This window comes from Mustela erminea, chromosome 13 (genome assembly GCF_009829155.1).
Source record: "Mustela erminea isolate mMusErm1 chromosome 13, mMusErm1.Pri, whole genome shotgun sequence".
NCBI lineage: Eukaryota > Metazoa > Chordata > Mammalia > Carnivora > Mustelidae > Mustela > Mustela erminea.
Window position 1 is genome coordinate 86,746,605 of NC_045626.1, and position 15,255 is coordinate 86,761,859.

The 15,255-nt window shown below is 52.9% G+C and overlaps 1 protein-coding gene across 4 annotated transcripts in view; it reads right to left on the bottom strand.

Moving 5' to 3' along the window:
* Positions 1 to 15,255, bottom strand: part of RILPL1 (Rab interacting lysosomal protein like 1) — a 41,370-nt gene that overhangs the window by 8,435 nt on the left and 17,680 nt on the right. For 3 of the 4 annotated variants that reach the window (XM_032311524.1, XM_032311525.1, XM_032311526.1), the window contains exons 3-6: positions 11,921 to 12,039; positions 11,041 to 11,262; positions 3,050 to 3,222; positions 1,196 to 1,288 (exon numbers count right to left, since the gene is read on the bottom strand). In XM_032311524.1, coding sequence (XP_032167415.1) covers positions 1,196 to 1,288; positions 3,050 to 3,222; positions 11,041 to 11,262; positions 11,921 to 12,039 — 607 coding nt within the window. The remainder of the gene's footprint in view (positions 1 to 1,195; positions 1,289 to 3,049; positions 3,223 to 11,040; positions 11,263 to 11,920; positions 12,040 to 15,255) is intronic. The other variant, XM_032311527.1, reaches the window with a different exon arrangement.

Here is a 15,255-nt window from a genome sequence, read left to right on the forward strand (position 1 = left end):
GCACACATTCTCCATTGCCCTTCCCATCACTTCACAGGGTCAGACCTAGCCAAGAACTTCCCAATGTAATCGGTTTGCAAAGGTCGAGGCACCCAAGTAACATCCCAGTTGCTCTCCCCACAGGCTCCAGGTGGCCTTCCAACCCACGCCACGCGCTTCCACAAAGCTCCTGCCAGAGTTTGGGAGAAAGAGAGGCCTCTTCTGTAATAAGCCGTGGGTACAGCTGGAAAGCCAAGAGCCAGGAAGACCCTCCTGGGGGAGATGACAAGGCTATAAGACAACAGTGTGAGTGTGCGCACCCGGCACAGTCTGAAACATGGGCTGTGGGGCCGGGCTACCTAGGTTTGACCCCAGGCTCTGCCTCTTAATAGCTGAATGTCCTTAGGGAGCTGCCTCAGTTTCCTTAACTATAAAATGGGGATGACAGGGCCTCTACCTCCCAGGAGTATCGTGGGGACTTGAGGATATGGTACCTGGCCCACAGCAGGCTCTGAGTAGACACTAGCTGTCCCCCCACAACCAGAGGTTTTCGCCCTTTATCTGAAGGCCTGCAGGGGTCAGCACACCAGAAACTGTATGCATAGCTGTACATGAGGCTCCTCCTCCCCAGGGAGGGGGTCCACAAACTCCGAATCTCATGGGGGTCTTTGAGAACCACTCAAGTAGCTTCAAGTCTGGTTGAAGGCAATTCTGAGTTTTTTCTTTCTTGTGTGTTCCCCACAGCAACCAAGGCCTGACTCTGCATGCATTATGTAGGAATAAATACTTCCTTACGGAAGGGTCGGGGGTTATCACAGAAATGCACAGATGGGGTGGACCAGGGGCCATTCTAGACCTTTGCCGGCTGGGGCTGCAGGCCCTTTGGGTGTGTGAAATTGCCCCCACCAGCCTTATTTGCTGCCCAGAGACACGCCTCGCCTGATACACTCAAGCCATGAGCTTCAGCCCCAGGCCCCACCCCCTTTCCACCCTCTCTGCCTGCAGACCCCCAGCTGGAACATAGCGTTCAGGCGCAGAGATGAACTCAAAGTCAAGGGCTAAGGCCCCACGTGCTCCATGGTTAAGCCTGTCTCAGCAGGAGGGGGTTAGTGACAAGCCTGGCCCTGGAGCAGGTGCCCAGATGTGAAAGAGCCCGCGTGAACCACCAGGTCAGCTGTGCGCGAGCAGCCCCGCACTCTCGAAGCGTATCACTTACAGTCGCTTGATCCCGGACTCTGGCTGGGGGGATATTCTCGGGTGGACCACTGCTGGAGGTTGGGGTATTCGATTTTCCTCTTCTATTTCTTCACTGGAAGGAGTTGAGAGGCGTGAGATAAGAGAGTCAAAAATTCTGCGAGAGCTGGAATATTCCAGAAGGGTATCGTCTGATGGTCTGGGTGGAGTTATACTGGGAATGGGGGGAACCCAGGAAGATGGCAAAAGTGGCCTGTACCCCAACAGTCTCTTTGCTTGGGGCACTGGCCTCTTAGCAATGGGCACGGCCAGCTAAGAGAAGGGGTCAGCCCTAGAGGCAGTGGACGTGGGTGCCTGTGGTCTCTTTGGCCCAGTTGGTCAAATGTGAAGAATTTCAGGAAAGGAACTCACATCTCAAAAAGGCAACTTTCAGTTTCCTTTGAGGTATCTAGCCACACAGAACTACTTCCTCTCTCCTTTCCTTACCAAATGCTGTCTCCATACCTTGTGGTTTCTTCCATCTGCAATATGACACCCACTCCTGAACATCTCCCATACCTGAACAGTATCCTATCCTTTAGAGAAAGCCCAGTTCAAAGGCCACCCCCTACACGAAGCCTTCCTGATTTCTACCCCACCCCTGAGAAGGGATCTTTCCCTTTGAACAGCCAGTGCACATAGTATCAGTAAAATTTTCTTACGTGCCAGGCATATAGGGGATTTTCAATAAAAATATGTGGCCCTATATTTTCTGTGCCTCTCTTATTTTCCCTACTGGATCAGGGACCACTTCTGGTACATCTGTCCTCCCTTCTGGCTTTCCATTCAAGAAGTATTTGTTGCACATCTACTCCACGCTAAGCCCCATTCTAAGACTAGGAAACCTAGCCATGAACAAGACAAATGTTTTCTGGTCTCCTGTTGTCATAGTCCCTTATGGAAAGAGACAATAAAATATGTCCATAGGATCAAAGTAAGATGATGAAGGGGCATGAAAAAAGTAAAGCCAAGGAAAGTGACGGTGGCTAGAACTGGGCACTCCTTTGCATGAGTAGTAATGGGGAGGGACAGCTCTCTGAGGAGGTGACCTCTGACCTGAACCCTGATGACCAGGGAGTCAACCATGGGAAGAGCCAAGGGGAACATATTCCCAGCAGCAGGACCAGTATATGCAAAGGTCCGGAGGTAGAAACAAGTGGGGACTGGTTTTTGTTTTAAGTAGGGACTGTTTTAAGAAACCCATAGAGGGGCAGTGTGTATGAAGCTGAGCAAGCATGTGGTGGGCACACCCGAGGAACTGGATTTTAACTTTTATTTTAGCTCACTGAAATGTGAGCAGCCACACAGCTAGTGGCTACGTCACCATACCAGACAGTGCAGCTCTGATAAATGTAAGTTCACTGGCCGTGGGCTGAATGAACAGATACTTAGGCCGTACGGCTCTACCATCTCTGATCCGTAATTCTAAAATCCAAAAAACTCTAAAAATGAAAATTCATTTTTTGGTCCTTCATTTGGTGGCAGAATGTGACATGAGCCCGATTATCATGGCTGCTTGTCCCATTTAGAATGCACACTCGCATCTTCCTCTGCGAAAACATTATTAACGTGTGTGATTTTGGGGAACTGCCCCAGATGCTGGTGGTGTATGTTACGTATACACAGTCTGTGGACTACTCCTCTCTAACAGCTGGGAAGTTCTGAATTATAAAATGCACCCGGGCCCCAGAGTTTCAGAAAGGGCTTGTGAGCGTGGGTGTAAGTCCTTCAGAACAGACAGGGACCCCAGAATGGAGACGGCGGCAATCCCTGTCTTTCCAAGACCTCCTGCAGCCCCAAAAAAGCAGCCCGCCGGGGCGCGCCCGGGGCCGCTCACCTCTTGTAGTACGCCAGCTCCTCCTGCAACAGAAACACTTTGGACTTGAGTTCGTTCCTCTCGTGGAGCACGTCCCGCAGCTCCTGCAGTGTGAACCGGGGGCGGTTGGGGTCCTTGAGATCCATGGCCACCTTTTCCGCCTCCGAGACGCACTCCTCCCCGCCCGGCTCTGTCTGGAGGAGGCAGAGATGCCGCTAATGAATTCCTGGCGGCCGCCCGGCAGCTCCCACTCCACATCCTGCCAGAGCCCGAATTTCCCACCCTCCCGGGGCCTTTGCAGCTATTTTAGGAACTTGCAGGCGGCCTGTGCTCACGTTCAGTGCAGTCAGCGTCCCTCTGGAGATGAAAGCCGGCGGCCACCTGTTCATTGTTCGCCTTCTCAATAGCTAGACCTGCCATCCTGGCGCCTCCCCACCTGACTCAGGGTCTTATTACAAATAACATTAGAACGAGTCCAAGGAGAAGAAACAGCACGACTCCAACGCTGCCACCCGCCCTCATCAATCTGCTTTCCTTTTCCCACATCCTCTCCTCACATTCTTACTAAGACCATTGCTAATAAGACCACTGCTAATTTGGCCAAAACTGTTAGAGCTTGTGCACAATTTTCTCTTCTTCTTCCATTGGGCGTTAAGTCACATATGTTTTCCCATGTGTTACTGGCCTTCTGGTCAGGCCCTCAGCCTCCCCTGCTGTGTGCTGGAGGTCAGTGGAAGACGGGACGGGGAGGGGCAGGGGAGATGGATCCTACCAGGCTAAGTCACCTGCCTCAGGCCAGATCCAAACCCTGTCTTCCCTCTTTCTCACAGCAAGGGTTTTTGCTTCGGAAACAAAACTGTGGTAATATACACTTAACAGAGAACCGACCATTTAAAAATACACAATGCCGTGGCATTTAGTACATTCACAACGGTGTGCAATCACCACCTCGGTCTAGTTCTGGAACATTTTCATCCCCGGTCGAGGAAACTCCATACCCATTAACAGCCATTCCCTAATTCCCCGCCCCCACCCCCGCCCACCAGCCCCTGGTGGCCACCATCTACGTTCTGTCTCTACGGATTTGCCTTTTCTGGACATGTCAAACAAACAGAAGAGTACAGCATGTTTCCTTTTATGCCTGGCTTCTTTCGGTTTCCGTGTTTTCACTGTTTATCCATGCTGTAGCGAGTCAGGGCTCTGTTCCTTTCGACGGCTGAATACTAGTCCCACGTATGGATACGCCACGTTTTGTTCATCTTTTGTCCTCTGATGGGCATTTAGGCCATTTCCACCATTTGGCTAGTGTGAATGGTGCTGCCACGAACACCCATGTATAAGGATTTGTCCAAACACCTGTTCCCAGTTCTTCCGGGTGGGTTTCCGGGGGTGGAGCTGCTGGGTCACGTGGTGACTGTATGTGTGACTCTGAGGAACTGCCAAGCTGCCTCCCACCGCGGCCGCCCCACCTGTCACTCTGCCGGAAGCACAGGAGGGTTCCACCTTCTCCACATCCTCGCCAACACTTGTGGTTTATTTTCCATCTTTTGAAAGCAAGGGAGTTTTTGCAAGCTGCCCCCAAGTCAGCTGGCCAGATCTGCAGGTGGCCCATATTCCCCCCACGTTCCTGACACCCTTGGACCGCCAGTATCCCATCATCCACCGGAAGGAGTGGACACAAGTTCAGGACAACAACAGGGATGCTCTGGAACTGGGGGAAATGGGCTTGAAATAGAGACCTTCTATGGTGCCTGGAGGGCTCCATTGGTTAAGCATCTGCCTTCGGCTCAGGTCATGATCCCAGGGTCCTGGAATCGAGCCCTGCATGGGGCTCCTTGCTCCGCAGGGAGCCCGCTTCTCCCTCTCCCTCCGCCCCTCCCCCTGCTTGTGCTCTCTCTCTCTCTCTCTCTCTCTAATAAATAAATAAAATCTTAAAAAAAAAAGAAAGAAAGAAAGAAAGAAAGAGAGAGAGACCTTCCCCTACCCAAACCCTCAGAGCAGCACAGGGAGAAAGGCACTTATACCCAGACGGTGACGCACGGCCAGGCTGTTGAAGGACCCAGGAAGGCAGAGCTGAGATGCCTGTGTCCTGGGAGAGTCAGGACAGGCTGTTCTGGGAAAGGACACTTGAAAGGAGACACCACCCTCCAGAGCAGGTCAAGTGACAGAAGAGTCACCCAGCAGGCACAGGCCGGGGGAGGGGGTCTGACCAGGAGTCACACGGAGCAGCAGGCAGCAGGGGAGGCGTGTGGCTGCAGTAGAAAATGAACACCGGACAGATACCCCGCTGCCCCAAGCTGTCTCTGAGCAAGGGAGTGGGGCCTCCTCCCATCTGAGAAGTAGGGGAGGAAATGTTGGATGATTTAACTTCCCAAGATGCTACTGTAGGCTTCTGTTGATGCCACACCTTCAGGGGGTGCTATGTGCTCAGGGTCTGTCTTCAGTGTCTGTCACCTACAGGGCCACATGGCTGGACAGGGTCCTCTACCCAACATCGCGCATGGCAAGCGGCTGGTATACAGCTGGCACTCACTAGCATCAGTTCCCTTCTCTTCCCCTGCCCAGGTGAACCGCAGAGCATCCCTGAAGGTCTATAATAAATATTCAGTAAGTAAATGGCCGTCTCAGTAAATACTGGATGTCTCGATAAACATTCAACATTCACTGCGCATCAACTCTGAATGAATCAGGTGGGAGCGGAGGGAAGAGACTCACAGAGGGAAACCTACAGGGTCGTGTGGCAAGAGAGGAGCTAGGACATCAAACTCTAACTGGGAGGGATCACAGAAGACGTTACTGCAGATCTGGTCTCTGTGCATGGGGTCCTGACGAATGCGTAGGAGTTTCCCAGGAAGTCTGGGGCCCTCCGTAACTCCTCCCCCCAACATTTTGTTTGGCCTTCACTGTGTTCTAAAACTCTCTGGAATTAGTTCCCAACAGTTTTATACTGGGAGATTTCACACTCAAGTTTGGGTCTTGGGCTTCCTTTTGGAAAGAATATTGAAAGATTGGGTCGCACTGGATCTACATGCTAACACTGGGCTGGTCCTAAGTGGCAGCTGTTGCCTTTGACGTGTTCTTTCCATGTCTGCTCAGCCCCTACCCCCTTTCTCCTTCCATGTCTGGACCCCAGAGGCCCCGGCAGCCCAGGCCGTGGACCCAAATCTCAGGCTCACACACTCCCTCCGGACACCGCAGGTTTCCGCTCACCCACACGGGTTGTGAGCACCCGAGACACCCAAGGGCTTCCTCAGGTCTGACTGAGGTCTTTTTCTCTGGAGGAGGGATGGATGGCTCTTTCATCCGGGTGGCAACCCGATGCCCTCGAGCTTGGGGGATTCCCAGACAGGTTTGCAAACCAAGTCCCGACTTCCGGGACCACTGCCTGGAAATCCCAAAGAGGGAAGCTTGGGGCTCCAGCTTTCCTGGAAGCCAGCAGGCACTAACGCAGCGCCCTTCGATGGGGTTGCCCTGGGAGAGAGACTGAAAAAGCTCTTTCCAGCAAGGGAATCAGGCCCATTGGCAGTGGGTCTTCTAGGCTTACTCCACGAGGGACCTCGGAGGTGGCTGGGGGTTATTGAGGATTGTCTGCTGGTCCCTGGAGGCACTTTGGGTACAGAGGGAGATAACCTGAGGTCCCAGGTGCTCCCCAGGGAGGCCCAAGAGGCCGGCTGACAAGTTGGCGGGACCAGAGTGGCCGAAGGGAGGCAACATCCTCCACCAGGCCCTGCGTCCTGAGGCCTGGCCTCCTGAGCCCACTCCCGCTGGGCACAGCACAGCCACCGTTCCCGCAGACCCTTGAACATACTTCTGAACAGCCCCTCACCCAGCAAAGGGGAGAGTCACTGTGTCCTGGCCACCCCTGGTAACTCCTAGGCCACCACGCACACATTCAGCCAAAAAACCCGGCCTCACACGCCAAGCGATCAGGGCCTGTCTTATTTATGGCAACAAAACACACACGTACTAAGATACCAGAATTTGTAAGGCAGAGAGGTCAAGCAGGAACTATTAATGTTAGTTTCCTTACTGATTTTATATGAAGTCCTTTAAACTGAGAGCCCACCATATCATTGTCTTAGGGGCTTCTATGTCTACCTGTGAAAGGCAGGAAGCTTCCAGTGAAAACATGAGGAGGGAGAGGAGTGAGAAAACACACTGAATAAAGAAGGCGTTCAAGGACCACATGTCGCACGACTCCGTTTCCCTAAAATGTCCACAACAGGCATATCCGTAGAGACAGAAAAATAGATTTCATGGTGGCCAGGGGCTGGGGGAGGCAGAGATAGGGAGTGGCTCTTCGTGGGTACAGCGTTTCTTTTTGGGGTGATGGAAATGTTCTAGATGCTGGGGTTGGTTGTATGACAGAGTGAATATACTAAAACCTGTCACATTGTATACATTAAGTAGTTAAGTTGTATCTCAGTAACTATGTTATAAAGATACATCAGAAGCTTTGTTTACTGGACTGGAGTTATCAAGGCATGATGAGAACGGACTCCTCCCCGGTTCCGGATCCCTCCGTAGCTCCCATCTCCTCTACCGATCTCGGGCCAGGAGGAGCCCACGACCCAGCTGCACCTGCTCATGCTCCAGTCTGGCTCGTGTCCTTCCACCGGTCTGGAGCGGCCCACCCCACAGTCCACCCCAGACCTCCTACCCATCCTGTAAGACTCGTCTCAATGATCTGAAAACCTGCACTGCTCTCGCTTCCCACTAGGAATTCACTGTGTGCCCTCCTCTGATTCCAGGCCCTCTATCCCAGCCACACTATTTGATCTACTGAACCAAAGTCAAGCTCATTCCCCTCACTTGTCAGATAGGAAACTGAGCACCAAAGGGATACATGAACCCCAGGTCACACAGCAGCACGTGCAAAGCCACCGCACCCTGCGGCTTCCCTATGTGAGTGACAAGCATCTTGAACTCCACCTAGCTCCGAAGGAGGGAGTCCAACCCAGCAAAGGTGTCCTGAGTTTGGGAACAGACTTTGCAAAACAGCTCCGGGGGTTAGTTAGAACTGTGACCTGACTTTACTCTGTTTCTGTCCCACCCCCCTGGTGCCAGCAAGAGAAACTGAAACAGACAGGCAGGTGGGCCAAGGAGGTGTGACATGTCCCTGCCCTTGCTGCTAAAGAGATCTGGAGCAGGGCTGGGAGTCTTGTGGCTGGGGCGGCATCCTTAGGACCTGGGTTTGGACTGAGCCCTACCCATCCAGGAGGAGACAGGCCTGAGCCCTCATGGGGCACGGGAACCAGAAGGGGTACGTACATCAAGGGAGTGGGGGTAACAGTGCCAAGCTCTGCCTAGTGGCTGTTTTTGGCATCTGCCTCATCCCACTGCCACAGGTTTGGTTCAGCCCTCACCTTTCTTTTTTCTTTTCTTTTTTTTTTTTTTTTTAAGATTTTTTATTTATTTATTTGACAGGCAGAGATCACAAGTAGGCAGAGAGGCAGGCAGAGAGAGAGAGAGGAGGAAGCAGGCTCTCCGCTGAGCAGAGAGCCCGACTAGGGACTCGATCCCAGGACCCTGCGATCATGACCTGAGCCGAAGGCAGAGGCTTTAACCTACTGAGCCACCCAGGCGTCCCCAGCCCTCACCTTTCTTGCCTGGATTATCGCACGGGGCTCCCACAGCCATGTTCTGCCATCAGCTCCCTCCTTGTTCAAACTGTCCTCCAGTCTACGGCCATACCACCCTGAACGCGCCCGATCTCGTCTGATCTCGGAAGCTAAGCAGGGTCGGGCCTGGTTAGTACTTGGATGGGAAACTGTCCTCCATAACCTCAGAACTGATGCCATTACTCCCCTGCTGAAGCCTGTGAGGGATCCACACTACCCACTGTTCAGAGATCTGTGTGTGGCATTTCCAGCACCAAAGATGACAGCTGCTGTCTCTGTCTGCCCTGCATCTGCTTCCATACTTCTTGGGGCTGAGTCCTGGCAGTTGTCCTCTGGAGAAACTCCCCTGGCCCCACTTCCAGTGCATGCGGCATGGACAGGCACCACGAGAGGTAGCCATGGGACTTGGGACTGGACACCATGCATATTTTAGACTTTGGGCCACAGCACCTGGTTCTGTGACGGGATGAGGAGAGGGCTGCCTGAGACTTGTTGGGAATTTGGGACAGAGGCAACTTCTTTCCTCTGGGGTTGCAAAGCTGACAGAGTCCCAGGGGCCACTATATGGCATGGCCCACCTCAGAATACCACCAACACAGAGGAAAGCAAAGCTGAGACATCTTGAGAGCATCATTTGGGCACCTGGAACCAGCTATACCTGAAGTCAACATTAACACAAAGCCTTTCGCTATATAACCCAAAATTATTTTTTTTAAATCCTTAACGCCTTTTAATTTAGGATTCTGTCACTTTGGGCCAAAAACAAGCCCTAACCTCTCCCTTTTAAGACTTTTCTCCCTTACCTCCCTAACTGTATCCCAGGTTCCTCTCCTTCAGAGAACCTAGACGTGTCTGGCCTGAAAGATGCTTAATGACTGTGCTGGCACTTGGGCCAACCTGATGGGGAGCTCAACTGTCTTACCTTCCCGACCTGTTACCCAGGAAACTAGCACAGTGTCTACAAACCAGAAACAGTCAGTAAATATTTGCTGGAAGAAAGAGTAAGCCCCAAGCTTTTCCCTAAGGGTCCACTATGCTGTCCTGAAGCAGAATAACCATCAACTTCATCCACCTATCAAAATCTTAGCATTGTGAACACTGACATCCAGCCAAAGGGACAGCTCTTCCATGAAACTGCATGCCACCGCCTTCAGGATTAACTGTCCTATCCCTGTGTTGCTGGCACCCCCAACCCCAGGGGACACATCCATGGGAGAGACACCTCTAGCCCCCTGAGTCGCAGCCCTGGACCCATCTGGATTTTCGCTGCAACTGTGGTGTGGTCCCGGCCACGTGGCAGGGACCCACCTCAAGCACACATTGCATGTCTTCCCACTCGTGTCCTGAGCTCTGCTCTGTAAGTTCTGCCCAGGAATGTCAAGGTGTTAATACCCCCAGGAGTCACCCTTAGTCAACTGGGGGCAGGTGCATGTAGATTAACGTTCCAAGCCTTTCTCCTCCAGAAAGACGGTTCTGGGACATGGTCTGTGGGCTTCTCAGAGGTCCCGGCAAGACTGAGCTCCCACTGCAGCCTCAATAACACACACTCAAATTCACTTTTCCTTCTTCCCTGTCTCACGCCTCAGATCTTTGGGATCACCGCCCACTAAAGCTCCTGCCCATTTTCCTTTTCTCAAGTTCTGCTTTGAGGGAACCCAGACAAACACAATCTCTTACCGCAAAGATAGTCCCCTTTCCCCTTAAATGCGACACCACTTGGAGGTGGCCAAGTCTGTCTCCCGCACTGGACTGTAAGCTCTTTGAAGCTCCATAGTCCCCAGCACAGTGCTCTCAGGGAGAAGACCAAACTCCACTCTGTGGCCTACCTGGCCTGCAGGAGTGGCCCTTATCTATCTCTCTGACCTCACTCAGACCTTCTTCCTGCCCTTCATACTGCATACCAGCCACCCTAGCCTTCTTACCCTTCTTTGACTGCATTGCAATTTCTCCTGCCACAGGGCCTTTGCATGTGCCACTCCCCTGCCTGGAACTTACTCTCCATTTACTTGTTTACTCTCATTCTTTTAGTCACCTCTTAGAAAAGCTTTTTTGACTCCTCCAGACAATCATGGTAATAACAGGCAACACTTTAAATGAACTAACTCATTTAATTCTCATAATAATCTGGTGCTAAGTACTATTATCATCCCCATTTTAGACTCAAGGAAAACAGCCACAGAAAGGCTAAATAATTTATCCAAGGTCATGGAGGTAATAATAGGCTAGATCTGAACTGAAGCAGACCAGCTCTAGCATCCATGCAGTTAACCACACAACATAGCTCCTCCCAGGTTCCTCCCTGTAATGGAGAAAACAAGGCAGCCTTGCCCACCATGAGCCAGCTTACAGACCTACCTTCCCATTTTCTTCAGTGGCTGGTTTCCCACTTACCTCAGGCTCCTCCTCTCCATTCTGGCTGAGTTCGCCCTGCAGCCTCTCTCGCAGCTTCCCAAGCTCTGCCCGCAGGCTGCCCATCTCCTGTTCCTTGGTTTGCAGATCTGCCTCTAGTTCCACCTTCTGTTCGATCAGGGCCTTCCCTTGGGCCTCTACCACTGTCACACGGTGGCGGAGGTCATGGTTGATCTTCATCAACCGGGTCTGCTGCTGCTGCAGCTGGAGAAAGAGGAAGGCCATTTATGGGGCTGCCACATACAGTAGCTCACGTTGTGCACTGCACAAGGGCAAATCCTCTACAGGCGTGCCATCATACTGGAGACATCCTGACTTGTTTGAAGTTGGTTCATATTCTTATAACTGTTGATGCCAGAGATGGACAATTTATATATTTACTATAATAATTTTATGACAGATGGAAGGTAAGTGTTTTTGTCAGTATAGTATGATGATTTCCCAACAGATGGAAGTAACATGCCTTGTGTCTTTCTAATTTAGGTGGAGACACTGTGTGGGGTTCTGGAGCAGCCTGGAGCACACTGGCCTACTCACATAGGGGCACAAAGGGGGTGATTTGGAGGAAGCCTCGGGGTCAGAACGAAGCCAGGCTGGGCCTCGGCACCTCCCCAGGGTGTGGGAGCAGCAGGTCACTGGGCAGTGCCACGATTCCTCCTGCTGTGACCATGCAGACCTGGCTGAGGGTCCTCCCTGTGGCCTCAGCGTTGGAGCTGCCGGGCCTCGGGCAGGACCCCTGCCCCACAGAGCCCACGGCATGAGGCCAAGGCGGAGAAGGGGAACCGCCTGCGGGGAGGAGGCCATCTCCCGTCATTATCTGCTGGCCGGGAGGGTGGACATGGGGCCGGGGCTCCTCACTTACAGCTTCCACATCCTCGTTCTTCAGACCGAGCTCCCGGTCCTTGGCACGAATCTCGTCGCGCTGCTTGTCCACCACCTCCTTCAGCTTCTTCATCACTTGCCGCTCGCGCTCCGACATGCCTGGGGGGAGGGAGCAGGCGAGACCAGCTGGTGAGCCCCTCCCCACCCCCGCCGCCCTGCTCTGACCCACCGGCCCCTTCCTCTGGAGATGCCCCTGACCCGGGGCTCAGTTCAACTGTCCCCTCCCCACAGAGGCCCATCCTTCCCGGCCCCGCTAAATGAACCCTGCTCCCTTCCCCCGACTACTACCTTCATGATATATATATATTTTTTAAAAAACAGACAGACAGACAGATCATAAGTAGGCAGAGACACAGGCAGAGAGGAGGAAGCAGGCCCCCCGCCGAGCAGAGAGCCCGATGCGGGGCTCGATCCCAGGACCCTGAGATCATGACCTGAGCCAAAGGCAGAGGATTAACCCACTGAGCCACCCAGGCGCCCCCATGATACTTTTTACAACTACCGTCTAGTAGGTCTTATCATCCAACAAAAGACCATTCAGAGCAGAGGCTCTGAGCGCACACACTGGCTTTCCCATTTACAGCTAGTGTGGCTTCAGACCAGCCTCTCTGTGCCTCTGTTTCCACATCTACATGACGGGAGTAAGAGTACCTACCCCATACGGCTGTTGTGAGGATGAATTTAGTGAGTACACAGGAAGCACATGGAAGATGATGCCTGGCCCACAGCAGGGAGTGATGTCTGTTACTTAGTTGTTTATCGTGTGTGCCTCCTGCCCCTGGCCCACAAGTACCTGTCGGCCCGGGGGGCAGGGCCTTCACTGACCTATTCACTGTGTATTGCCTTGGCTAGCACAGTGCCTGGCATACAGTAGGTGCTTGCGGAGTGGGCCCAGAACACAGTAGGTGCTTATTAAGTGATCCGGTGAGTTAACAAACCATACCAGTTTCACGTGCCTGCTGTAACAAATGGCCAACCAAATCTGATAGCTATGTACCAGAAATACATTTTCTCATAGTTCTGGAAGCCAGAAGTTTAAAATCAATCCGAAGTCAAGATGTCACCAGAGCTGTGCTCCCTTCAGAGGTTTTAGGGGAGAATGAGCCCCTTCCCTCTTCTGGCTTCTGGTGGCTGCTACCGTTCTTTGGCTTTGGACACTCCAGTCTCTGCCTCCGTGGTCCCATGGCCTCCTCCTCTTCTGTCTGTCAGACCATTCTGTGGCCCCCTCTTTTAAGGATACCATGATGGCATTTAGGACCTGACTAATGCAGGACAGCCTCGCCATCTCAAGATCTTAACTGACGGAGCCACCCAGGTGCCCCCACCTCAAGATCCCTTTTTTTGGATTATTTATTTATTTATTCATTTATTTGACAGAGAGAGAGAAGGAACACAAGCAGGCAGAGTAGGAGAGGGAGAAGCAGGCTCCCCGCTGAGCAGGGAGCCTGATGTGGGGCTCGATCCCAGGACCCTGGGATCATGACCTGAGCCGAAGGCAGATGTTTAATGACTGAGCTGCCTAAGGGCCCCCCACCCCCGCAATCTCAAGATTTTAAATGAAAACACATCTGTAAGGATTTTACCATACAAGATAACACCCACAGGTTTGAAGGATTAGGGCTGGATATTTTCGGGGGCTGTTAGCCTCCTCCAGGCATTGGGGTGGACAGCTAATCCTTGCCTCCCAGGAGCAGTGGGAACCACAGACTCACTTGGTTCTCCTGTGCTCGGGGGTGGGGGGGGGGCATGTGCCGACATAGCAGGCATCTGAGAAGAGCCGCTCTGTGTGAGTCCTCAGCTGTTGTCCCGACACGACTCCCTCGTCCAAGGTGCTCCATCCCTTCTGGATCTTCCCCTCTCCTGTCCTGGACATCTCCAAGCAGGTGGTCACCACCAAGAACAAGCATTTGTGTGTCCAGAACGGTGTGTGATGTTGCCGGGGTCACAAACGCAGACAGGACATGGGTCCCGCCCTTGAAGAGTCTGAGCCTTTGTGTGACAGACACGAATGTGGATGTCCCAGAGGGCGGCTGTCCGGTCCCAACCCTCTGTACACTAGGGCTGCCCACACGGGAGACACGCCAGGCTGATGGAGCAGGGACTGACCCCCCCCCCCCCGACCCCAGACACACATTCCTGAAGCATAGCTTGCTCCTGTTAACCCCATGAAGTACAAACTGCTTTGTATCCTTGACCCTATTTCAGTGTTGTTTCCAGCCCCTGGGAATGGGTATTATTACTGTTGATTCCTAACATCAGTCCCATCTTACAGACACAGAAAATGAGGCCCAGAGACAGACTTGTTCTAAGATGTACAGCCAAGTGCTATCAGAGCTGGGACTCCAACCCCAGTTTTCGGACTCTGAAGTCCCATGTCCTTTCCATGAGGCCACGCCACCTTCCCACTGCAGGACAAGACTCAGAGGCTCCACTAAGGGGACTAGAAGTGTCACCATGGGGCAGACTCTAGTCCATTCTTTCTCTGACAGGGCCACCTGCCTGGGGTACCCTCACATCTTTGTGCACGTACACACACGCACATAGGCATACACAACCACGTACACACATGGTGTTTATGGAGCGTCTGCCGTGTACCTGACACTGGGCTAAGAGTCACTGGGTGGGGATGGTCAACAGATGCAGCCCAATTTTGCTCCCACTAACTTACAGACACCAGACGGAGATGGTGTCATTAGAGACCATGATAAGTGACATGGCAGACGCAATGGGGTCTGAGAGCACCACAAGGGGACCCGCTGTAGACTGTAGGAGCAGAAAACCCCCTTGCAAGAGCCTTTACACTGAGACCTGAAGGACCCAGGGGTGGGCAGGTGACGAGGACAAACATCAGAGGCTAGCACCAACACGTGCAAAGGCCCTGGGGGCAGAGACTGCACATCTGGAGAGCTGAAGGGCAACACTGGTGGCCAAAGCTAGTGGCCACAGCACAGTGGGCAAGGGGAGGCCGAAGCTTGAGCTGCGAGCAAGCCTAGACCCTGTGGGGCCTCAATGGCCAGGAAGGGAGTTGGATTTTCGCCTAAAGGGGCAATAAGAGCCTCACAAACAGGAGGAAGGTCAGGCCAAGGAGACCAGGCAGGGGGAGCCAGAGAAGAAAGGTTGCAGAGGGCAGGTGTGCACTATGCAAATGAGACAGGCCAGAGGGAAAGGAATTATAATGAAGACACTGATGGGGTGATGGGGAGGCTCCAGAGTCAGAAAAAGATGAGCTGGAACACGCAGGATCCAACACGGCACACAGCTTACGGCTTCTGAAGCAACATCAACCGCTTGGAGCCCTCCCTTGGTTTTCTACCT